The sequence below is a fragment of the Boleophthalmus pectinirostris genome, unplaced genomic scaffold (genome assembly GCF_026225935.1).
Source record: "Boleophthalmus pectinirostris isolate CB_2022bp ecotype Guang Dong unplaced genomic scaffold, ASM2622593v1 HiC_scaffold_15, whole genome shotgun sequence".
Taxonomy (NCBI): domain Eukaryota; kingdom Metazoa; phylum Chordata; class Actinopteri; order Gobiiformes; family Gobiidae; genus Boleophthalmus; species Boleophthalmus pectinirostris.
Window position 1 is genome coordinate 28,710,270 of NW_026571070.1, and position 25,438 is coordinate 28,735,707.

General features: G+C 38.9%; 1 protein-coding gene across 2 annotated transcripts in view; it reads right to left on the reverse strand.

Annotated features, from left to right (window-relative positions):
* LOC110165546 (rho GTPase-activating protein 21-like) overlaps nucleotides 1-25,438 on the reverse strand; it is a 100,996-nt gene that overhangs the window by 58,212 nt on the left and 17,346 nt on the right. Inside the window, exons 1-2 of one of the 2 annotated variants that reach the window (XM_055150965.1) lie at nucleotides 6,399-6,510; nucleotides 1,265-1,453 (exon numbers count right to left, since the gene is read on the reverse strand). Coding sequence is in view for 1 of the 2 variants with exons in the window: in XM_055150966.1 (XP_055006941.1) it covers nucleotides 1,265-1,453 (189 nt within the window). In the remaining variant the exon portion in view is untranslated. Of the gene's footprint in view, nucleotides 1-1,264; nucleotides 1,454-6,398; nucleotides 6,511-25,438 lie in introns of those variants that run through there. The other variant, XM_055150966.1, reaches the window with a different exon arrangement.

Here is a 25,438-nt window from a genome sequence, read left to right on the forward strand (position 1 = left end):
AATCTTGAGTTTTGATAGGCTGCAAGTAAAAAAAAAATCTATGGTCAATTATAGAGGAATGTGCAATTCTAGGATAATCACAATGCAATTTTTCACTGCTATGAAAAAAAGAATTATAAGAAGCATAAAAAAAAAAATGTCTGCTAATTTCTAACAGCAATTCCTTTGAGGACACTTTCCATGTAAAGAGCATTACAGAGATGAATATGTAATCATATGCACTCTGATGCTTTCTCTAGAAATAAATATAATTTTCTAAACTGAACTCCAACTGAACTTGTCAGTGTGCTGAAACTGTCTTGTCTGTTGCAAATGTATGATCATGTCTGTAGGATAAATAAATGTATGTTATATGAGCAGCATACATAACACTCAACACTAGTTTTCTCTCAAAACAGCAGCATGTTATTTTTAACTATTCGTCTCGCTTTGCAAAGTATATGAAGATTTGTATCACATTCTATTGTGACATGTGATATGTGTTCTTATGAACTACAACGCCATGGGCTTGAGAAACAGCTATATCATATTTACTATGCGTTACATTTTGCCTCATGGGATATTGCTGTTATGTTTTAGTCTGTCTTTTGTATGAATTATTGTGAGAAGAAAAATTTTAATTTTACTATTGACATCATTTTTGACATTATGAGAAGAAGGAGAAATACTGAAACCGTTGAGGCTAGGGCTGCACAAATTTGGAAAGATTAGATTGAATTAGATTGTGATATGTGTTTAAATATGCAATTTAAGTTAAAAATTTTAATTCTGTTCACAGTTCACATTGGAAACCACTCCAAATTTGAGAAAAGACTGAACTATGAACTGCTATAATAATACAAGAATATAATGCATTTAATAAAAGAAGATACTGTAAAGATACAGGTACATTTTGGTTTGCCAAAATCACCAAGTAACCAACCGGAGAGACACATGGTCCATCCACATAAAAAAGCAAGCACGTAAAAAAGGGGGAACCTAAAAGACTGAAAAAACTGAAGCACTAAACTATTATTTATTTCAGGTAAAAGAAGTGATATGATTTGTTCTGAATGTTATGATGTTTTGGAGATGTCTGCATTTGAGAGACTCATGCTACAAAATAGCAGATGTGGTTTGATCTAAGTTTGGATGGCGGATTTTTACCCTCTGTTGTCCGATTCCAGTCCCTTCTGGATTCAAACAAAATGTAGAAGGGGCTGTTAGGTGGTTAAGGTACATACAGGTATACTTTGCAGAGAACTTAGTCTAGTGCTGTCCTAACCTTGAGAGAGTTATGCACTGCAGACTCCGGTGGATAGACGATGAAGTGACGCAGGGTGAAGCCAAATCCCTGGGAGGTGCGGCGCAGGTGCAGTGTTTTGGGCCCGGGCCACGAGAAAGGCTCCTCCTCTGGGACAGGAGAGCCCAGCACTGACCCCTCGCTCTGCTCACGACCATCCTTCTGCTTGGCCTGGAGATGACAAGAGAACATAACATGAGCAATGGGATGGTACAAGTTACAGACACAGTAAATCATATAATCAGTAGCATCAACAATTCAATCCAATTTAGAAAAACAATAATAAATACGGTTTTGCCACTAATTCAGTAAGAAATACTATACTAGTATTTCCAACATGTAAACCAATCACAGTCTGTTACCTTTTCTTCTCAACGGATCACATCTCAAGTTATTAATTTAAGCCAGGCATATACTGTGCGATTTTTGGCCCTTTTTGAGACGATTTTTCCCTCATGAGACTGTTTTTGGGATCAGGCCGAGTTTTGTCTTAATCATGTGTCATGCTTCGTGTAGTATACGTGGGGTAACCAGAACCGATTAATACCTCACTACCAGCTCCCCATCAGCTGTTTGAAATTCACACACCTCTCGTTTTGCAGTGTTGAAGTAATTCGCATTGAGTGAGAACATGAATCGTGAGCTGCGAACTTTCAAACCCTGCAATTTGGTTGTACAGTTTGAGCTGCGTTTGAGTTAAACGATTGAAAATATTGCACAGTGTATGTACGGCATTAAAGCAGAGAGCCGATCCAGCATCATAGACTGGTGCTCAGTACAGTGAATAATTCAAAAATTAGAATTTAAAACAGGTTACAATGAGCCACCATACCTTTATTCATACCAAGATCCTCAATAGGACACACTAAATATTTGATGCTGGTTTTATCAAAGTAGATTTTCAAAAAAAATAGCAGTAAAAAAAGGACTACTTAAGATTATGTGGGCCAACTCAACTAGAAGTCTGAGGGCTAAAAAAAAATTCGCTCTCACATGTAATCCTCCCCAAACCATCTACCTCCACAGTAGCAGAACCAACAGCCTCCTCAGCCTCTGTATCACCTCTTCTTCACCACCACCAGAGTTTAGACTCCACATTAAAATATTTTTTGCATTGCACCACCATTGTTGTTTGTAGCTTCACCTGTCATTACGTTTTCAAATGGATTCCACCACATTTTAACCACTTTACTAAGCTTAAAGTTTTCAATGTAATGTATGGTATGGTAGACAGCAAGGAGAGGAAAATGGGTCTTGAATTGCTGCTCCAAATTGGTGTTCAAGGGTGTGTCCAGACTCACTAGGGTGGCAACAGAATCAGCGTCTTTAAGGCGACAATTTTGAGAATTTACTATTTTAATTTCTATTTTCATGTTTTGGTTATAATTTGGTGCAATGTTACAGGTAAAATTTCACTGTGCCACCACTGGCCACTCCCCAGAACCACCCTGTAGCTCTTAAAACCATTAAAATTAAAAACAAGCCTTAATTAAGTATTATAGGCAAGAGTGACGGACTGATTAAGCTTTCTCCATGTGCTGAAATGTCCTCCTCATTAAACCTGCTCTTTCCCTCTTAGCTCTGATAATTACTTAAAGCTAAACAGTTTGGTTAAAACAAAGAGTGGAGTGTTTTCACAGAAGAAACAGCCACGGGGTTAAACACAGATCGTCATAATCAACGAAGCTTTTGAAAACACTGCAATTCCCCAGCTGTGGATTCTTCACATGCAGACTGTTCCTGCCCCAACACTAGTGTCATTTTGTGGTCAAGGTTGTGCTGTCGGGAATGTGACTGACTAAAAGTTATGCAATACAAAACTGAACTCTTAAATTTGCTATGCTATTTGAACTGAAATATTGTTGTAAACTGAGTGATTATTTAGCAAAATTATGTGCAAAGGTTTTACAATAATAGACAAGCATCATATTCCAATATAAGTAAACTACAATTACTGCAATCTTAGGTTATTAAAATCACATTTGCACTACTTCACACATGGCTTTTGTACTAAATGTGTAGTGTGTGTAAGGACACATAACATGACTGAATGATGAGTTCATCATCAACAACAAATGTGTCCAAACTATAAAAAATATATATATTTAAAGCTACAGTATGTAACTTTTTAGGCCAAAAAATAGACTTAAGTAAAAGCATGTTATTTGTTGTTTTTAATTTTTTATGTTGGTTGTTTATTGTTCTGAAACACATGCATCTTTACTCTGATCGAACTTGCATCTTTACAAACCTGACTCTTATTTGGCTTGGAGTACAGCCTCTTCCTGGCTCTTTCTGTGGAAATGTTGTTCCTTTGACTATAATCTTCCACAGTATGGCATAAAACTCATCTATCACCATGTATTTCGAAGTATGGTTTCAACTTTCTATTTCCACGGACTCATTCAGGTGACATGCCACCTCAAGCAAGTTACATACTGTACCATTAACATTTTATTACAAAGCATAAAATGCACTGCTAGATTCTCTTACATCTGCCATAAAACTGTAACTGTAGAAACATTTTTCTAACATACAATGGAGAGCAGCAAGTATAAACTGCAACCAGACTTTTCTTTACACAGGCTTATGAGTTCTTGTTCTAATTTTGTGTTAGTGGAAATTTCCAGGAACAAGATTACCAATTATCATTCCCAACATTTCATGAAAATATTTATCTTACACTGTGGTACATTACAAACGGATGCAACAAATTCAAGTGCTTCTAAACCTATTCTGACATAGAGTATTACTAAGCCTGATGTGTTTCGGTTTCATTTATATCCAGTCTAAACAGTGTCATTGGAAATCAGAGCACGTTAGCAGAGTCAGAGTCGTTAGCAGTCTGGGCAGGGTAACCGGTGTCCCATCCATCAGACCTGTAATGACGAAGGTGAAGCATTGCGCCATAGGGAGTGCGTTAGCGGTTCTTGCTAACACTACCAACATTACTGCAGGCTACATGAGGCTGCCAATAGCTCCACAGGCTCTGCTCCTACCAAAATACAGCTCAGCCATGGTTCCAAGACAAAGCCCCTCTCCTCTCGCTCCTCTATCCACACCTCAGTTGGGGCTGTCTGGGAGCAGCAGATGTACAGTCCTCCTGGGAGCTGGGATGGGTGTGGACGCTCTGGTTTGACTGGTGAAATCATCGGTAACACTAAGAGCTGAGGGTCCTGGATGATAGCCACAGTCCACAAAGCAGAGAGAACTCTACAGCCCGTCTGTTTGTTTTCATTTCACGCTTCAAATTTAATGTCGGATTATGCAATAGCTTAGCCTTTTGGGGCACGTAGCTGACTGTATACAAGGCACATGTGCGTACAGTCTTGCTCCTCGTCTATTACAGCTCCCATTGAAGGAGGGGATGTTGTGAACTACTGGGTTTCGAATGACATGACAACATTATAGTGGCCAAGATGATGTTAATAATGGGAGGCAGCCAACCATAATGTCCTTAGCACATGTTAGGACTGCAAGATTAATCGCATTCGACTCAAAATCGCAATTTGAATGGACGCAATTAGCAATTTTTTAAGTACTGTGATTTCAATCTACAAACAACTAAAAATGTTCTTCTTATTCTGCAGAGAAACTGCTAACCCTGCAGGTTACATCTGTACAAACATGTTATGAAATGTAATGCTTGTATTAGTTTGTCAGTCCATATTTCATTTTTTTGTAAATTCTTCTGGGAACATTTAAAATGTGAACTTTGAACACAATCCTACTATTAAAACATAAATCGTGAATTTTATTGCAATGCTTTGTGAGATAAATCACAATTAGATATTTTTCCCAAATTGTTCAGCCCTAGCACTTACGCAGATCTTTTGGTGTGGTAGACTTAAGCGTGATAATAGGTTGAGTCACTATAAATTACCAGGTTCAACATTTGAGGATTTTCCTACTGGATTTTTCTAAATAAATACCATTTACTGGGATAGTTGTCCCATCAAACACTGGAGCGTCATTCAGGAAATTGCAAACCACCAATTGGAAGTACAGTCTTGAGTTGATAAATAAAATCAAATTATGCATGCAGTCTGCTCATCAAAACAAGCCCAGTTGTGCATAATGACGTTTGTGGCATGTGCTGCCATATGGTGCTGTAGCTGGCAACATGCACATTAGCATGTTCATTAAATTCCTATTCCTTTGTGGTTTGAAAATCAGATGTTTGGTTAAAATTTTAATAGACTTTGCTTTTTCTGGACTCATGAGTCATGTTTTTTTCAGTTCAGATGACATCATAGACCTACCTCCTTCATTTTTCTTTCCTAACATCTCTCCCTTCACTGACCACAAGTCATTAGTCACTCCTACACTATCAACAATCTGAGCACTTTACCAGAACATGATAAGGCTGAATTACATGTATGAGCTAATAATGGGGCAAAATCTAGAACGATTCCACACGCCGACATTATCTTATTCCCGTAAATATCAGCCAGTGAAACACAATGACGCGTACCAAAATCCCCCAAAAAAGCCAGTCTTAACCTTTTCCTCTACTCCTTACTGTGCCTATGTTACTCTATATGCCACTGACACAGACTGGTAAAGGCTGAGCAAATAAAGTAAACGATACTGCATTGTCGAGGAGAAAAAAAATTGTAACATTGTCTTTCTTTGCTCTTCTAAGTTTATTTCCATGTTTTATTTTACTAAACTCTCCAATAATCAGGCATACTGCATGAAAATGGGGAAACTTTCTAATAAAAAACTTATTTAGATTTCACACAATAAAATTCTACATTAATATCTTTCAATTTTTGCATCAGCTGCACACCTTTTTAGCATCTTTTTCTTATCAAAGCCAACAGCGTAGCATAAAGTGTTGCTATAAATATTCAGAAATTTCTATCCATTTGAACTTTTGGTGCACTTGTGTGACGTCAGTGTTTATGCAGCAAAAGCCCCTTTCGCTGCAGCACTGTGGATATTTGATCTTCCTTAGGCGTTACTGAATCATTTGGTGCTACAATAACCCAGCCTAGTTGCATCTTACAGAAATATTTAGTCAATATTTTCAAAACGCTTTTACTTTTTTATGTCTCCATATTATTCCAGAAATTGTGAGAAAACAGAGCTCTTGTTTGATGCACATCCTTACCCTGGATCGGACACAGTTCTTTATGGATGCCTCCCTTAGTCGAGCCCAGGAAACAGTGCGGTTGGGACTGCTGAGCCCTATCTCCACTTCCCCCCAGTACGCTCTGGCTAACAGCTGGAACCACAGACAGTAGGGCTCAGACAAGCACCCGTCCACCCCTGCCAGACGAGCCCAGGGACAGCCTCCTGACGACGGGGAAGGGGAGAGCGAGCAACACCCTTCTGCGGTCACTTCCACATCCAACATTTCAGGGAGATCCTTGAGAGGAACCGGCCCATTCCTCCGGGCTAGCATGGCATATCCAAATCAACAATGGATGAAAGCAGTTGAAATGTCCAGTTACTCCGTCTGCATGGTCAAGTTCACTGTAAAAACCTTCATCATCAAGTTGGCAAGATTTATTTTCATTTTGTCAACTGGAAATCCCCAGGTACTAGACAATTAAAGCTTGTTGACTTGATCTTTGTTGGTTGCGCTGTAGTTTTCCAGTTACTTTTCTTGGGCCATATCTTCAAGGTTTTTGGTTGGATCCATAATTCTTTCCATCATGTTCCAGAGGATGTTCCATGGGACTTTACTAAGCCATCACTATATGCTGAATGTTGCCTCCTTCTTTCTCACCTCCAACGAAATTATCCGTTTAGTGTCAGATCCAACTTTTTGGCAGCAGAGTCCATAATCCGTTCAGTTCCCGTTTCCCAGCTGACAAGAAATGGCAAGATTCACCGTTCGTCTTATTTTAGCCTCCCCAGCTTTGACTAACACTGTTCCTTTGAGCGTCCCAGAGACACATGATGTTTCCAGTGAGGGGAGAGGAAAGCAACAGAGGCTGAGTGCTCTGCAGAAAGCTCTGGGGCTGAGTGACGCACCCACCCACTCACCACACAAACTCCAGGCATGAGCGCACACACACAAGGCGGACTCCAGTATCCCATCTCAGCTTTTTTTCCAGCTTCTGAGCACTGGGCAACACATGTACAATAACAAACTCACGTGCTGCTTAAAGTGGCTATATTCAGCAAATTTTCTATCAATGTTACAATGTTGTCTCCTTATTAGAAACATACCAGGAGTTGTGTTTTGCTTCATTCACATAAATTCAGCATATTTGGGCAGTGTTTTTCACTGCAATTGAAAGTGGTAATACAGGAAGCACTTCACTGTGTTTTTAAACTTCATACACCTTCACTAGAATCATTTAAATAATTTCAGCCCATGCCTAACTTTGAAGCTACAGCTATTCTTTTAGCCTTGTGGAAACATCTTTGCTTCTCGGTGCACTAGGAGATATTGTAGACTTTCTGTGGCAATCGCAACTGAATATTTTTAGAAAGGGCAACTATTTATGGTTATTCTAGTGTATTGCGGTATATAGCAGTTTAAATTAGGCTATAACTAGCTGTTAGCTTTAAAATGAATGACATCACAAGGTGAGGCCAAGCATTTTGAGGTATGGAGATGTAGAGAGCCCAATAAGGTAGGATTACTCAAATATGTGTGAATGAAACAAAACACAACTCTAAGTACGTTTTTGAGAAGGTAACATCATTCTAACATGCCTAAAAGCTCACTAAAAGTCAATTTCACATGATATAGGACCTTTAATAAATCATAGGAAGAAACTTACACGCAAGAGCCGAAAATGTCAATGGGAAGGGGAAATTTGGAATGACTTGGGTAGTTTTCGCAGCTAGTGAAAGTCAAGTGGGGCTAATCCAAGATAAGGAAGCATATGGGCCCTGTGAAATCTATAAGGCACAAAAATGTACAGGCGATCCACCCACCTACACATGCCTGCGCTCATCTGGCAGCCATACAGACTGATATACTGTGTGAGCGCGCCTCAAATAGCATATAAAGTAAGTTAGAGCAGCTTATTGGTAAAGGGTGAGAGACATATAAATGACACAGAAAGTATAGTTTATGCATTTGGCCTATGTTTGAGTTTTTTATCAGCCTGTCCTTAGTGGGAGAGGAAAGCAAAAGCATTTCTTCAGTTCAGAGTTAACTTGAGCTAGAACATTGTAAAGATGTTAAAGAAGACTGATGCGGTCTTTCAGGCACTTAGTATTGAACTATACCAAAAGCAGATCACATATTTACGTTTTCATCACGGTAAACTGCATTACTAAAATGGCTATATGATATTTTAGAACCCACATGTAGACTTCATTTCTCAAAACATTTGCAACAAAGTGGAGATGTGGGCGATGATAGGGGACAGTGAAAACAAGGATTTTCTGACCACACACGCCACAAGTGCAGGACATATATGATTACTCAAACATGTATGAATCCACAAGCAAACAACTATGGGTAAGGAAGTGATGAAGGTACACCATTATAAAAAGGTTTAAAGCTCATAAAGAATTTTGCATAATTATAGTAGAGGAACGTAGGCATGTAAAAACTCTGAAGCATGATATACTGGTACAGAGATATACTGTGATAAATGATCATATTGAAACTAGAATTGAAAGATAATCTGAGTGAACCAGAAAATATACGGTATTATAAAAGCATGAGGTGCAACTATTAAACTGCAGAATGAACTAATGATAAAAGTTACTTATTCCACTCTCTACAGCTCAATTTTCATCACATTACAACAAAAATGGCTAAAAACATCATCAAAAGTATGTTCTCAGGACCATCGTTGTACTAAAAGCAACTAATCCTTGTCAGTCAACAGACGCTGCGTTTTGTATGTCACGCTGGATTTGAGAGGGTGCTAAATAACCCAAATGTAAATACCAGACTATTTTGATTCTGAGGAATATTTGCCATCCGAGACAGCAGCCACCATGAAAACAACATCAGGAACCCACTCGTGGAATGTTCCCTCTCCGCATTGGCTTATGAGCATCTTGTTACCACATTCACTCAGCTCGATATAGCATGTGGTATTTGGTACGGAAAAGAGCGGCAGAAATAGAAGTAGCTTAAAACAGCCTATATAGTTGAGATACTTGACTTGTGCAAGCCAAAACAAGGATCGAGTCTCCTAGGAATGGTTTTACAGTAGATGAGAACCATGCTGCCTACTGAAACTATAAGTGAATTTAGGGGAAAGATCGGATGTGTTGTTTCCATTTTCACCAAGGATGACAAGCCCGCATAATCGCTGGAGGTACCATTTCTAGCCAAACATATCCTACCTCCACTAATACATTTCAGGCCGGTAGAAGATTCAAACCACATCACATATAAGTCTTCAAATTCCGCCAAATAGGAAACACATGATAAGAAAAGATGATCCCGGGGCAGGAAACATCGGAATTTCTGCTGGTAAGGAAGTCCATTTCGTGCCATGCGGACACAAAAGCTAGACAAGCCGTTGAGAAATATTATGCCGTTGTCATGGCGATGAAACAAACCACAACAATGTTGGCCTCTGGACTGGGGTTTTCTCATGTGATATCATAGAGTCGGTGATTTGGAGAATGCTTGAATGTCACAGAGGACAAAATATGAAGTTAATTTGAGATTGGCCCTCTAGTTTGCTTCCTCAGACAATCTTTGATGCGGCGGACCCAAGCCAGACTCAAAGAACCGGCGTGGCCTATGTGCCTTCATGCGCAAATGCAGAGAAAAAGTTAAAAGGATTTGCATGTCTGTGTCCTGGGCTCAATGGTGCTGTTTGTCCAGCAGTCAAGCTAGGTCAAGTTGAAATATTTAGTAGGTCAATACAGCCTATAGATGTATGTCTGGTGTAGAAGAGTCAATACAATTTAATTTAATTTATAAACCGCTGTTCTCATTTAAATGTGTTTTCCAGTTCTACATAATAGACATACTAATATATGCTGCACCAGGATGACCTAAAGGTGAATTACCACCAAAAATTAAAAGTTTAAATCCAAAGATGCAACTGAAAAAAATAAATATGAAATGAAAAAGATGCATCTGCTTCTCCAAACCAGACTAATTGGATTTATGAATTATTATCCTGGAGAAAACTCTTCCACCAGATATGAACACCTTTCTTGAACATTTTGACAGGACTGTACATAACTGACATTTGACGATTATGTACCCAGTGTTTTGTGTAGTCTTGTGTATGTGTTGAGAGAGGGGTGGAGTGTGGGAGGGTTTTTGTTTTGTTTTGTTTTGTTTTTGTCTTTTTTGTTTTCATTTGCTTAATTTCAAAATTGAAAAAATAAAAATAAGAAAAATCTAAAGAGACAATGCAGTACTTTCAGACCAATGCAAGGCTCTGGTCAAAAGAATTTCAAACACATACCAGCACTACCACAACAATTCTCCAAAATGTAAATAGAGCTATTAAACTGTAAAATTCCAGCAACAAGTTAACTGCCTTATTGCCGTGTCCAAACTCAATAAAAAGCCACGGGACTTTTTTAACACGGACTTTGAAGGGGTTTACAAGAATTCCTAATGGTGCAAATAGTACGTGTTGCTGTCCACTACACTCACTACACCAACAAACAAAAATAACCACGGTGTACTTGACAAAGCTAACTTGAGAGTAAAAGCATGCGTATGTGAAATTCTACTGGCTAGTGCAGAGGGCGGTAGTCTAATTGTCCAGTGGTGTGTTGAAACATTGGAGGTCTGTGTTGCTAACCACTCTTGTTGTCGTCTCCGTGTCCAACATCACCACTCAGGTTTGGAGCAGGCAGGGCAATCTGGTCTTGGAGTCCCCCTGCTGATTATTTTACAAATGGTCTTGTGGCTAAACGCAACATGACAGGCGGAGCCAAAGACAACACAGAGACTGAAGCTGTGGTGAAAGCAAGACAACATGGTGAAATAGTCAAGCTTTTTATAGTCGGCTTTGTGGGGTTTTCAGGGTTTCAAAAATGCCCTAACATGATACAAGTGTGGTCTTATGCAAAAAGCGTAGGCAATTCATCAAGTTTGTATCCTAAACAATTTGGCCACTTTCCTAAACAGCTACTGGCAAATATTTTTTGTTTCTAAAATGAGATCAAGTTTACAATTTTCAAAAGAACAGCCAAATTGTTCTGTTCTGTTCTGATTTTGAAATTAATTCAAGCAATCTATATACATAGTTTTTCTGAACAATTCTAACACTCAGTTTCCAAATTCAATACCCTGGACAAGACTGAGATTTCCAAATTCATTAAGAAAATACAGCAACCCTATTTACTCACGGAATTGTAGTAGTCCTGGAGACGAATAAAATACAAACAATATATAAAACCACAATAAAAGTTACAATATGTTTTTTCAGCCAAAGTTATGACACATGTCTGATATGTTTAGATTTAAGGGAAAGCAGTACAATAGCAAGCAGCTTGTTCCATAACACAACTTGATTTTAATCCTCTCAAAATTTAGATTCTTGGATGTATTCGATGATTGTCTGCAGAGCTGGTGATTTGTGTGACAATGGAAGGAAAGGCCTGGGGCTTGCAACCAGCTGACAGGATCTCTGGACAGGGATTAAAGACACAAGGGACAAGTTATTCCAAAGTGTTCCACCGCTCCTTGTGTGTGCCATACTTGTGTCTGTGTGTGGCAGCAGAGAAGAGAAAGTCCTGTTGGAGGATTAGTCTCGATTCAGGGCTGGCTTTTGAGTAGCCCTGGTGGGTGCACGGATCTAATCTACAATGCTGCATCTGGGCTTCGGGAGGTATGGCTTACTGTAACAAAGGGCCAGCTAATGAGGTCTAGGGAGCCGACTGCTCACACTGTGTGCCCACACCGATGCACACCCATAAAGGCCTTTTTCACTGTGGCCCCAGGGGGTCCTGAGCGGTATGCACCCACAGTCCACAAGCTGGACTCTCAGCAAAGTACTGGGGCAAGCTGATCTTGTTTCGGACACTGATAAGTGCCCATTTGATATAGCAGGAAGCATTAGGTGCAGGGTATAATAGCTCATAATGCAATATAATGGTTACATTTTCAGCTGACACACAGTAGACAGGAAGGTGTGGGATTTAAAATGATGACTAAGTAATCTGTGACTAAAGTAAATAAACGTAATAAAATGGCCATTCAGCAAAACATTCTTGGTGAAAAGGCTGGTGCCTAACTTTATTTGAACTTTTTCAAGTGAGAAATGCATAAATCTCATCAATAGGAAGAAGAAAAGATATACATATTCCATGTATAAACTTAACAGGAGATACTGGTGCTATAAAATGAATTACTTATTAATAGGTTTCACTTTGTAGTCTTTGTAGTAGTTAATTCATGAAATTATAACATTGATGATATAGCTCACTTTTCAAATGTTTACCATGTACAACATATTTCTTATTTATTCAAGATTACAATATATGCCCAAGAAGAATGACGGTGACAATGCAATTTCAGAGTTTCGCTCTTAAAAATCTCCAAAAGCAGTTTTAACCAAACAGTGACTCATGGACACATATTCATGAGCCACAGTATCACTGGAATCACAGTTTGCTTTGGAGACCATCTGTGTAGCACTAAGAAGGACGGACAACAATCCAACAGCCAGGGTAGGAAGAAAGGGGGATTTCCTTCAAAAAAAGTGAGGTGATTTTGCAGAAAGACTAGGTGGTGGGTTGAACACTCACCCGAAAGCTATCAGAGAAGACAAAAAGGAGGAGGGGGGGCGGGTGCTGGCGTATTAGTCAAGGAGCACTGCTTGATCTAAACTATTGTCTCCAGAGGTCCCTTGACACTTTGAAACAAACAACTCCGCCAATCACTAAATGACTTATTCAATCTTTAGCAGCTGCACCAAAATATCAAGCACCAAATGTTACTTTAACTACATTTTTTAGCCAGTACGAAACATACTAGGATATATTACAAAATCTGTGTTGACTTTCATAACAATTTCAAATGTAGGATTATTATTTGTAATAACAGAATGGTAGAAAGACTGCATACCATGAGGTTTGCATATTGAAGCAGAGGTGTGGAGAGTTAGCATTGCATTGCCTGGGTACTTAACTCCTCAGGACAGAAGTGCTAACAGAGACAGTGATCTGCTTTATAAACTGACAGTGCTAGTAGATAACATTGTGAGGGAGGTCATTCCCAGTGGGTGAGTGCATTATCAGAACATGCCTTGCAACTGGGCTGCTCTCCAGTGCAGGTGCTTCCATGCTTAGCCAAGTCTTACAATGCCAAGCACGAATACAACTGTGCAATGTATTAATTAAGTATTTGTCTAGACATCATTTGAAATTAATCAAATAATCTAGTTGGAATTTTGGAATAACAAAATATAGATGAAAAAAATATAGGTGAAATGTAACAGAAGTTTTAGTTTCCTAAACAGGGTGCAGTACACTAGCCAGGCTGGCGCCACCTAGTGCCTCCACTCAGTTTAATTTCTCTCTAGCAACTAGGCCAGGAATCAAAATACAATAGTAGACGGTTCACAAAAACCCCGGAAGTGCAAGTTCGGGCACCAGCCAATCAGCGAAGAGCCATACATTCAATGTTGTCAACAATTCCCGAGATCGAGGATTTAAAGCAAGAATGGTGAATTTCATCAAGGGGAAAGATGTTATTGCCCTTCTTCCTAAGGGATTTGGGAAAAGCTTAATATAGTTAGCTCTGTTAGTGGCGCATTACATACGTGACTACCAAATTGCAGCGATTGGTTAAATGATAAAAAATACCTGTCTACCGTCGAGCGAACAAATTCTAACACCGAAAGGTCAGACAGTTTCTACAAAGTGAAACCGGCTGATAAATCAGGCTAGCAGTGCACAACTGCACATATGAATTATGTCAAACTAGGCCTGTCATGAAAATTAATATATTGACTGATCGTTTAATACATGGCAGACAGAACAATCATTTTTGGAGAGTCAATATTTATCGTGGATTTTTTCTTTGAACTAGTGGTAAACTTTTTGAAATTTGTAAGATATTTATTGATTTGATTTTGTATTTAATTCTGCTGTTTAGTTATTGCAGTTTGTGTTTTTTAACCATATTGTACATTAAGAAGATTTTGCTGATGATCCTTCATATCTATATCATCTATATTTAGTTCACTTGGAGCACTTTTACCTCTTAACTCTTTGGAAACAGAGGACTGTCAAGACTTTAAAAGGGAAATGTAGCATTCTCACAGTTTTGTTAGGGAAAATGTAGCATTCTTACAGTTTTGTTAGCCTCCACAAAAGATTGCAATACATAATGTACAGTGAGAGGTGTATCGTAAAAATATCATACCAAAAAAATTTGGATATCGTTACATCCCTAGTCTATTACAACTTGAAAGAAACAGTCTGAAAAATGAAATATATGAATATTGATTTTTGTTCATTGTTTTTATATGAATTTTGTAATTTATAATATATTTTTTTTATATATATGATTTGAACAAATGCATACACACATCATAACCTGACGGGAAATAAATAAAAAGAAAAAGTACCAAGTAAGTCATGCCTCACCACCATGTTTAAAAGCGGCGGAATGTTCACGTATACAAAAATATAAAAATGACAGCAGCACCGTTCATCAAAACCGCTTATATATTTCCCATAGACATACTTTCCAGCCCTCATAAACTATTTGAAACTTGGACAGATATGAAGCTATCCACCCTGAATGTAAACTCCACCATGTGAATCACTTCTTTAAGGAACTGTAACTGCCCTGTTAGCCAGTCTGTACTCCATAAAGGTTCCGTATAGTGGTGTAAGGTGATCTTGGAATTCCCTTGGCTGGGTTTCTGAGGCTGGGCGGCTGTGCGCTGTATATTTAGAGGGAAGGTACCAGTGGGTGGAGGGTCCAGTCATTCCACACACATGCCAGAGTGACGCATGGCGCATAATTAGAATGTGATGGGGCGAAAGACACATGGAGCGAAAGTAGCTTCAGCCAGGTGGGTTGTGTGGTTGGCGGCATTCAATCATACTAGCAAAATTACACTGACGAAGATGCTGATTCAGTAATTATTCAGCCAGTATATTCAGAAGAAAAATATTCACATGCAATAAGAGGAATTTTAATCTGTGCTCTTTAAGAATCTTGCCTGTATCCACTATGAAATGTGGACATGTCATCCCTCGCTCATGGATAGTAAAATATTCACTACTTGCATGAAAGATTTACGAGACACTGCAGAGATGGCCTCGCATTCTAAAAATACTATTTCCTGAGTAATGGAATTTAAAAGATTTATTTTGATCTAGCATCTGACGTATTTCTTGCTAATACATGCAAGACGTGTGAATGTTTAAACCTTTCACTCTCAGCTTATATTTTATGCAATCCACACTGGTAACAGTCCTATATTTAGCCTGAAATAAATCAACATATCAAACAATGAAGTAGACGAATTTTAAAATGGCAGCTCTATGCAACTTTTCTTGTGTTCCAACATATGGCACTAAAAGTATTTATATTAAGGGTATGCTAAAATATTGAAATATCAGTATATCGGGATACTGAATTTGGTGATACAGTATTGATATCAATGGGCTTTTGTATTGATATATATCACCAAGAGTATTTTTTGATAAATTTTTCTAAATTATTTTGGGACCGTTTTTTCTTGTTTAGAAAAAGAAAACTTGTTTTGATGATTATAAAGGAGGTAGTAGTTTAAAAATATGGCTGTTGAAATGTTTTTTTTTTAAAAAGATATATCGCACAATATTATGTCCAATATATCATTTATCATATGCATCAAAAAATCTTAATATTATCATATTGTGGAGCCATGTATTGAATATCATATCAAATCATGAAGGGCCTTGTGATTCCCAGCCCTAATCTATAAGCATGGAGACAACAAGGAGATGTCATCAGGCCATGTTACAGGTCAGTGTATTTTCTTTGCACAGAAAAGCCTTGTATAATTGAATAAATGTAAGATAAATATGCTTAATGCCATACTGTGGAAGATCCCAGTCAAAGCAATAACATTCCCGTGGAGACAATCAGACGGTGTGCACTCCACATGAAAAATTATGTGGAGCATCTTCAATAGTAGTAAACGATGACACAAAGCAAAATATTTATGATAGTATGATGAGATAATTTGGAATCAGAAAAGATTTTCATCTCGGCCACATTTTAAGTCAAAACTCCTTCCTCCCTTATGACGCACAGCGCACATCACCGAGCGACAAGATGGCAGAAGTCCAAAAACACTTCAGGTTATTTAGTATGTGACACTAATACGTTATAGAGAAAGCATCCACGGACTGTCACTGATTCGCCATGGGACAGATCTGGTGCTGGCTATGAAAAGAAGAGGTAGTGTGGAACAAGCCTTTCTCAGAGCACGCATACATCTAGTGCCCCGGGCTGACCGAGAGCTGTAAATTACACTGCTATTATGATCTGGCCAGAGGAGTGAAGAATGAGAAACCAGACGGTAGAGGAGGGAACAGAGGAAAAAATGGACTCTGACTCACTGTGGATGCCTGAAGAGAGTCTGAAGGAATGATGGACTTTGGAAAACACCATGGTGCTTTCCGCAACCCTGGGAAAACTGTATTCCCAACCTTTCTGTTGATGGGCGTATCCTGCTTATAAACCGAGGTGGAAGTTGTTTGTTGTATGAATATGGGAGAAACAGCCTTTTATTCCACATTACAACAGGCATTTTGTGAAGAACCCACAAGAATGAAACTATTGGCAGTAATCTGGAATCCAATTCTTTAAGTCTGATAATATTATTGTGAATTGCAACTGTGTTTGTTTTTGTTTTGCAAAAAAAGTTAGGCTTAAGCTGTAATGGTTGGTTAGTACTTGCAATTCCTCATTCTGCCAGGAGTGGTTTGTGGTAACAGGTTTCAAAGGTAGTCATCTGGACAATGTTACTGAAATCGTGACATTTCGACAGCCATTTGGGAGATGGAAATGTCTGATTGAAAATTACTTGGATAGAAGTTTTGATTTCTAAAACATTGTCCAGATGACTACCATTAAAACCTTTATTATAATGGCTGGTTGTCAATGTAAGTATACAATTTATGTCACTGCATTTGAGTGAACGTTCAAACATTACAAAAAGTTGGACCAAGCGGCTGGCTGGGGTAGCATTAGCCAAGATATATTAGTGAAAAGTTGTCTTTAGTGACATCAGGCGTTATATCACCAGTTATGTTTGATCGAAAAGCCAAAGCCACAGCTGTCGAAGGGTCAAGAAATCACCATATTACCCTGCAAAACAAAGAGCCAATGTAACCAACAAGAGTGATAAGATAATAAATTCTGAAAATAAACAAACTGGTGTGCTAGCTGAATTATTGCTCTTTTTAAGTACATTTGGCTGCATCTTAAAAAGGATTCAGCCCTGATTTACAGCCAGTGTAATTTTGTGGCTCAGCTAAACCATAATCTGAAATATCCTACATCATGTCTGAGTCAGCTGGAAGATCTCACAACAGTACAGAAGGTCTCAAGTCAGTGGTAATACCAGTGGATGTTCTGGTTCAAAGATGGGGATAAGAACAAGAAGCAGCTGGGATTGGAGGAAAACGGACACTTAAGTCAGAAAATTGGGAGAAAAGACGTTATACTCAAAGTCCTTGGGGACGAAGGATTGAAGAAGTGCTAATGTCAGACTGCCACGTGAGAAAGGGTGCTACAGTTCATGTGACAAGAGAAGCCGGTACATGCAGATATTGGCAGAATGGAGATGTGGTAGTCTTATAGTAATGCCTGATGGTGCCCAAAAAGAGTGCATGCTGACATCACAATGTGAAAAGGGCTTGGGTGTTAGACAAACCAGTTTCTTGTATTAGTCATAAGCAGATGATCAAAGACATTTAATAGACATTTCATGGCATGAATATGTGTTTGGGACAAGGCTGTGAAGATGAATAAATCACGATTTTTGTACCCGTTAATATAATAATTACAGCACAAATTATTCTGTAGTCTTGGTGACACATTGCACGGTCATTCAAAACAGTCTGTTAAAAGTACACTAAGTTGTATCAAAGCATTCCTTACCAGCATTTACCTAAGCAGCTTGTAATAGTGGTCATTATAGCAGCTCATTACAACTCCTCTCTATAGGCTTTGCTTGTCCAGGGGCAGTTTCATTGTGTACTCAATGTGTCTGCCCTACTAAACACAGTTATGTAATAGGGAGCTTGGCCAGATGCGCTGCAGAAAGGGCTCTTTTGCTCCGCACCTCTCGGCCTGAAGCGCGGAGCAGCTCACTGGAATGTTTGTCCAGGGGCGCAGGCACCCCAAAGCCTCAGGGGCGACCACTGCTCCTCATGAATGTGAGTTTGTCTGCCCTTCTGTCTGTTTGTACTTCATCTAGCCTGAATGAGACCCCTCTAGGACAAACAACTACTTAGGCTTTTAATATCCATTTTCCAAGACACAATTATGAAAACAAGCAGCTACTGCCACACTTTTTATATCTAGTAGATCTATGAAGATGTTATTCTTTTACCTAGAATGTCCCACTGTATGGCATTAAACACTGCATTCAGACAAGCAAGTTACAGGTTAGATCTGTAGAAAAGCGACCCCGCTCTCAAGATACTCAAAACAAAACAAAAAAAGTTTAATAATGTGGAATATGTGAGGTAAAGGCATAACATCCATGAAAAGAGGCAAGGGAACTTCCACCAGTTACATAGTGCTCCTTTAAATTAGATTTTTGATTTATTGTCACTGAATGAAAAAACATCAACTTAAAATTAGAAACTCCCTCTAATGTACAGACACAAACAAGACAACACGGTGAAGCCAAGATACATTCATAAGAAAGACACAACATTTATGGCAGAGAATTATTTAGCACACTGATAGTTGTTGGGGAAAAAGCAATTAGTTTTAGCCTTGTAGTGTGTGTTATCATTGACCTGTAGCACGTTCCTGAGGGTAACAGATCAAACAGCAGGTGGTGCAACTGGTTTGTGTGTGCCTTTGCTCTGAACAAGTAACATGAAGTGGCTAGATCCAGGTGATGTTCCTTATAACTGTATGACAATAAAAAATATAACCATCCAAATAATATTTCTGCATTAGGCTCACTGAACATACAATAGGTATTGTCAGTATAAGAAGTACAAGTCATTATCAACTGATCATTAAAAACTGGTAGCTGCACTAACCTGACAGTTTGAGCTCATGTGGCATGTGCAGGTTTCTGTGAGTGTTGAGAAAAAGCCTGTTGGAAGGGTATAGGGCACCACAGATTGGAAGCCAGATGGCTTTACCGGTAAACTCCAGTTACTATCACTTGTTTGTGCCAGTGGGATGGGGGCGGGGCACACGAGCTGTTAGTGTGTCAAGATCAGGCTGAGCTGGAGCAACTGATTAATCTATTCTTCTAATCTGTTGGCAGAAGATTGATGGTTAGAGAGGATTGGTGCTCGGTAAACCACAAATACGAAAACACTGACATCCGCTGCTGCTTTCACTGACAACTAAAGTGGATTTAGATTTCAAGGTTAGGGCCATAGTTCAAAGGTCACGTGTGAGCAGCAACCAGACAAGACACTAAACCGTAATGGACACTTTCTGTCACTGACTTTAGCCAGGTGGAAGTTAGAGGTTAACTTGATTCACTTATCTGACATATAACTGGCTCTGCTGAAGTCCCTTGGCCAGTAGAAAATATCATAAATCCTCCACATACCACAATGTCTTGTATTACCCATGGATAGCTTTAGCCTGTCAGTCATGGAAATCAGAAAAGACAATATGTTTTTAGGAGATTAAATCAAACCATAAACAGTGTTTTTTCCAAGCCATTGATTGTGCATAATCTAGAAGTCCTCGGGATAAACAGACCTCTGCCAAGGAATTGGCTTTGTCTCTAATGTTTGAAGAGGTAGTGCCAAGACCTGCACCTCACTTTTTTTTTTGTTTTGTTAAGTTGATCTCTTTTTTCGGTTGCTACAGTAAACCAATCGCAACAGTAGGCACTTCTGGAAAAATTTAAAGCAGCTGGTTTCTAGTATTGAAAAAAAAAAATCAAGATTTCCACATCAATGCCAGTAAACTAACAAAACAACAGATCCAAAATTCCAAAAAGTGAAATACTGTGGCATCAGTTAACACTGAACAATATTAACCACTGATTACAATGACCTATTGAAGCCCTAAAGGTTGACAGTAGCAGCGATCTTAATTCAAAGCTCATTAGCTCAACTACTTGACAGTGTTAAAAGTGGACGTCGAAGGTGCTCAGCTGAGTACAGTCTGACAACACAGACGTTTAAACAAAGCACCAGGCCCTGACCAGTGACCACAGCCTTTATGTCCAAGACCTGTAATCCCTTTAGGATGCTTGGATCAGCTGCTAAACTAAGCAAACCTACCTGAGTTAATCCCACAGACAGAACATTCCATTATAACAACAAGACTCACTACCATTCATTCAGCATCGTTCTAGCAGGTACAAAATCATTAAATCATCAGATTAAACTTCCAGGTGTATAACTGTTGAATGTAATTCCTCAAATCCACAGTGGGACATCAAACCCTATGATGGTTAGACCAAATCAAGAGCATGTTGAAACACACTGAACAGAGACATTTCCTGTGGCAGAGTGTGATGATTGTGACCTTCACCTAAGGCCTCCAAGTATTAACCCATCATGCTCCGGCTGAGGATGACGCCATGTCAGGTTTGGTAACAGGAGAGCACCACGGCAAGGGGCAGACGTGATGAAGGGAGCAGGGCAAGAGCAGATTAGTAGTACAGTATCCAGGTAACCGATGTAAACACTGTCAAAGCAAGAGTAGACATGGAGGCAATCAAAGCATAAGGCACTGTTGACAAAGGCCAGCTATTGTGGCATTTCAACAATTTAACAGATAGGGTTACTACATGGGGAGGCTGTTTTGTTTAGATGATACGATGGGACAACATTGCACCTGTTACTGTATGTGATGGTAAAGGAAGAAAATATAAGCTACCACTATAATTTGGGAATATCTTACTAAGAAATTTTGGAACAGGACAAAACTGTTGCCTGGCAAATTCTTTTATATAGATTGATATCAGTCAGGCCCCCACTCTCTGTCACATCTCAAGCTTGACCAAACAAGATCATGCAATCAGATTATTTTTTTTCAGTGACATGTGAATGGAGGATCTAATTGGTCACCTATCATTGGTCTAAGATCAAATTTCACCTCAGAATAACAGAGTTTAGTGCTTCCCTCACTGATTCAGAAATCATCAGTGTTTTTCAGTTCCCTGTGATATTTTTTCCTTTCCTTGCCATATTTATTATGATTCGGACGGACTATGTGTGTCCCTGATGGCTAATATACCTGTCAAAATCACGGCAATCTGAAAATAAGGATTCACCAGTGACCAGATTCACATCCTCAAAAAGTATTGAAGAAGTGTGTATTTTGGATCTCAGGCAACCAAAACTAAAAATAATAAAGCCAGTCTTTTCTTTTTTTTCTACACTGTATCAGCTGTCTATTGTTGTCAGCCAGCCACAACCCAAAACAGCCAAGAAATGTGCAAAATAAGCAGATAATCAAGCGAGGGCAACACAACTGTATGGTCCAAGGCTTGTAACAGTATATCGCAGTGCTGATTTGTACAATATTGATAGCTAACACATTGGAACAAATATGACCGCAAAATATAGCAGAAATATTTTTGGCATATTACTACTGTGCTGAAAGTAAGCCACACCTGATAATATTATTCATACTGGCCAACATAAAGATGTGATGTACTCAGTGAACTCCATGTTACCAAAAGCTGTAACACAAATACCCTTTAAATCTGCTAAATCGCCGGGAACACCCACACTTTTCTTCACACTGTTAAAACTCGTCCGGCAACGCTTCCAGAAAGTACACAGTGCTCTTTTCAAAACATTTTTCTGTGACGACGGAAAATGTTAGCTAGTAAAAAGACTGCAAGAGTTACAAATACGAACTCTAGCGCAATGCAAGTCTTCCAGTACTGGTCTCCAAGGAGGGTGACGCAATGCACGACGAGGAGGGGAGGATGGAGAGGAGAAGGGGCACAAATATGTTGACTATTATGAGCCTGAGAGCCCCTCCTTCTCGGGTCTGACATGTCCGCGGCTGGTCCCACCCAACGCGGAGGCCCATCCGGAGCGCCTCGTGACCCAGCTGATTAAAAGCAGTTGGGGCCTTGGGTGAGATATGGCCAGTGGAATGCGGAGACTGTGGAAAGGCCCGAAATAAAACTTGCGGATAAGAGGTGTGTGAATCTGTGATACCCTGTGTACATGTGTGCTTCCACGTGGGGAGAGGGTGAGAGGGTGCAGTCTCGTTTGTGCTGATGGATAGTGATCAATCAAATGGGAGACATGCAAACTCAAGCAGATAATGGATGGGACTGATGAGCCGTGTAAGGAAAATTGGTTATGCAGCTGAGTCATGGTTTTATATTTTTCGCTCTTTGACCCTTTTAGACTTTAGTGGTCATGTATTAAATTGTTAGAGTGGATACTGGTTTTAAAAAGAATGTAAACTAAATTATAGGGGCTAAACGGCAATGGAAAACACTGGGGTATACTGATTAGTTATAAAACATTCAGAAATTAAACTCTATCTAACCCAGTGTTTCTCAGACTATAGTACAGGTACCAATGGTGACACGAAAGCTCCTTCAGGTAGTACTTGGACAGCGCTTCAGTATGTGGGTTTGGCTAACTTTTTGGATTTGTTGTTTAGAATTACAGTGGAAAGGATGTAGTCTACTTTTAGACCTGGTTTAGCCCTAGATTAGACATGGATTGGTCCTATTATAGACCACATTTAGATCTGGTGGTACTCGGAGGGCCAAATCTTTGCTTTGACTGTATTTGGTGTGAAAAAATAAGACCTACAGATCTAAGCAATTCACCAGTATTTGTAACGCTAATTTAGTAATTAATCAAATTATCTGTGTATTTGAATTAAGTTGAGCTTTTCTGCCACTGAACAAACTACTAACTGTCACATGAATCTCATTTTATTAGACCAGAGCATGATGCCCCTATGAGTTTCATACACCAAATGGAAACCGGACTAAGACACTGATCACTGCTGATGGAGCCGGATCGTCTCTGCTGCATTTCTATTAGGGGATCCTCGATGCGGTTAATGTCAGGATTAACATGTGTTTTGGTCCTTAATTGAATAATGAAGCGATGAGAGGAGAGGAAAAACCACATGACCCAGGACTACGCCAAAAGTCTGCCAGAGGCGGCTTGTGTGGTGAGAGCCCTAAATACTTTGGTTTTCAAGAGGATATTTTTTTCATAGATGCTGTGGCTTTGCGTCTGTCAGAAAGTACAAACATGGACCACATCTTCACTTATTGTATCAGAGAAAACTATGGCAACATGTTATGTCATGCGCCCCATCTATCATCATCTAATTGAGACCATTCAAACCAACTGCACTTACTTTTGCTAATGGAGCTTTATAACAGCCCATCTGTGCCCATAAATGTTTCCTTCTTTGGCAGCTTTGCTGAATATTTATTCATATACAACACTGAATGCAGTTTCTGATTTTGAAAGAGTGCATCACAAATACTATTTATTCATTTTTGTCCATTTCTGAATGGAGTTTGAAGTAGTTTGGTGTGATGTTAGAGGGAAAGTTGTTACGTGTTCGAATATCAAAACATTTTTCCTCAAAGCTTTCAGTGTATTACTTTGTATGGCCCAAAATAAAAAATGTTGTTAGAAAACAAGATGGTGTGTTCCCTCATTCGAGAAGGTTTCAGCTGTGGTCATCTGGACATTGTTTTTGTAATCAAGATGTTTCGGCTTCCATCCAGAAGCCATTTTCAATTTGAAAACAGCTTCTGAGTAAATTACAGATTTTACTGTTTATTAATGGCTATCAATAATGTAACCAATAGTCTTTTCTACCATGAAATATGGCAATGTGACATTCCTAAGTGCTTGGGTCAATCCTTATACACCAGGTATAATCTTAAGTTTAAAGACCTTTAAAGAGTAAATAGGGTATTGTGTAATGTCAGTAGGTGAGGTCTCATGTCCAGGGCACAATGACATTATGCAATTGGCTGACGTTTGACCCAGGAACCCAATGGTTGATGGGCAAACACTTGAAATAAATGATAGGCAATGCAAATAAAAAAATATATTACATTATAAGACTTGATTCAATCACCATCAAGTATAACACATGTCCGGCCATATGCAGAATCAAAACAACACGCAGAGAAGCCATTTGGCAGATGGGCCCGATACTGGGAAAGCAGAGCCGAACACAGTGGGTCTCCAAGCCACAGTGACCACACCCTCTCCCAGCTGGAAACTATAACAAGCTTCACATCTTCCTCCTTTCTCCTCAGCGCCTGCCTCGTCTTCACTATGTTTACATCCAGAGCTTCTTTCAACAACAGAGTACATTGGTTAACACAGATTTACTTGCTGTCAGTTACAGATCTGGTATTTCAGAAAGAGCAAAAACTAGCTTTTTCCAAAACAACCAACAAAGTGAAGTGGACATAGATGTCTTATCAGTCCTCATTAACAGTGTTATCACAATACTAAAATTTCATACTCAATTTCCATTCTAGGGAACAATGCTCAACAGCAATTCTGATTCAATGATAAACTTTTATTTGTTTTATTTAGACAACAACTTACTTTCTTTAATATTACCATGTGGCCTTTTATCTGTGTAATCCTTCAGTGGTCCAGGTAGGTTCCATAGTCGTGTCCATGGGGTATACTAGTCTATGTGGTCTAATACTGGTTCTGATACAGCTCAAGATCATTCAAACCATCCAAAATCCCCCAAAAATAATACTATGACAAGTATTGCAATATACATCAAATAATACCAAAAAATGCATTGAAACTCTTCTACTATAAACAGATGGACAAATTGAGGATATTATCTTCTATCCACTTCATCTTAAACCTGAACTAAAAATAAAAATACTATCTGTGCATATAAACTAAAACATAAACAATGTATAATTTTTATTAATTAAAAATGTATTTAAAGGCAGTGAGTGTTATTTTTCCAATTACTCATAACAGTAACATGCAGCAATAGTCTCAAAGTAAGGTCATGCTTTGTTTATTTCTGGGAAACAGGAGTGACATAATTTCTTTAAAAATCTGTTATAATAATACTAAGGCTCATTTCAT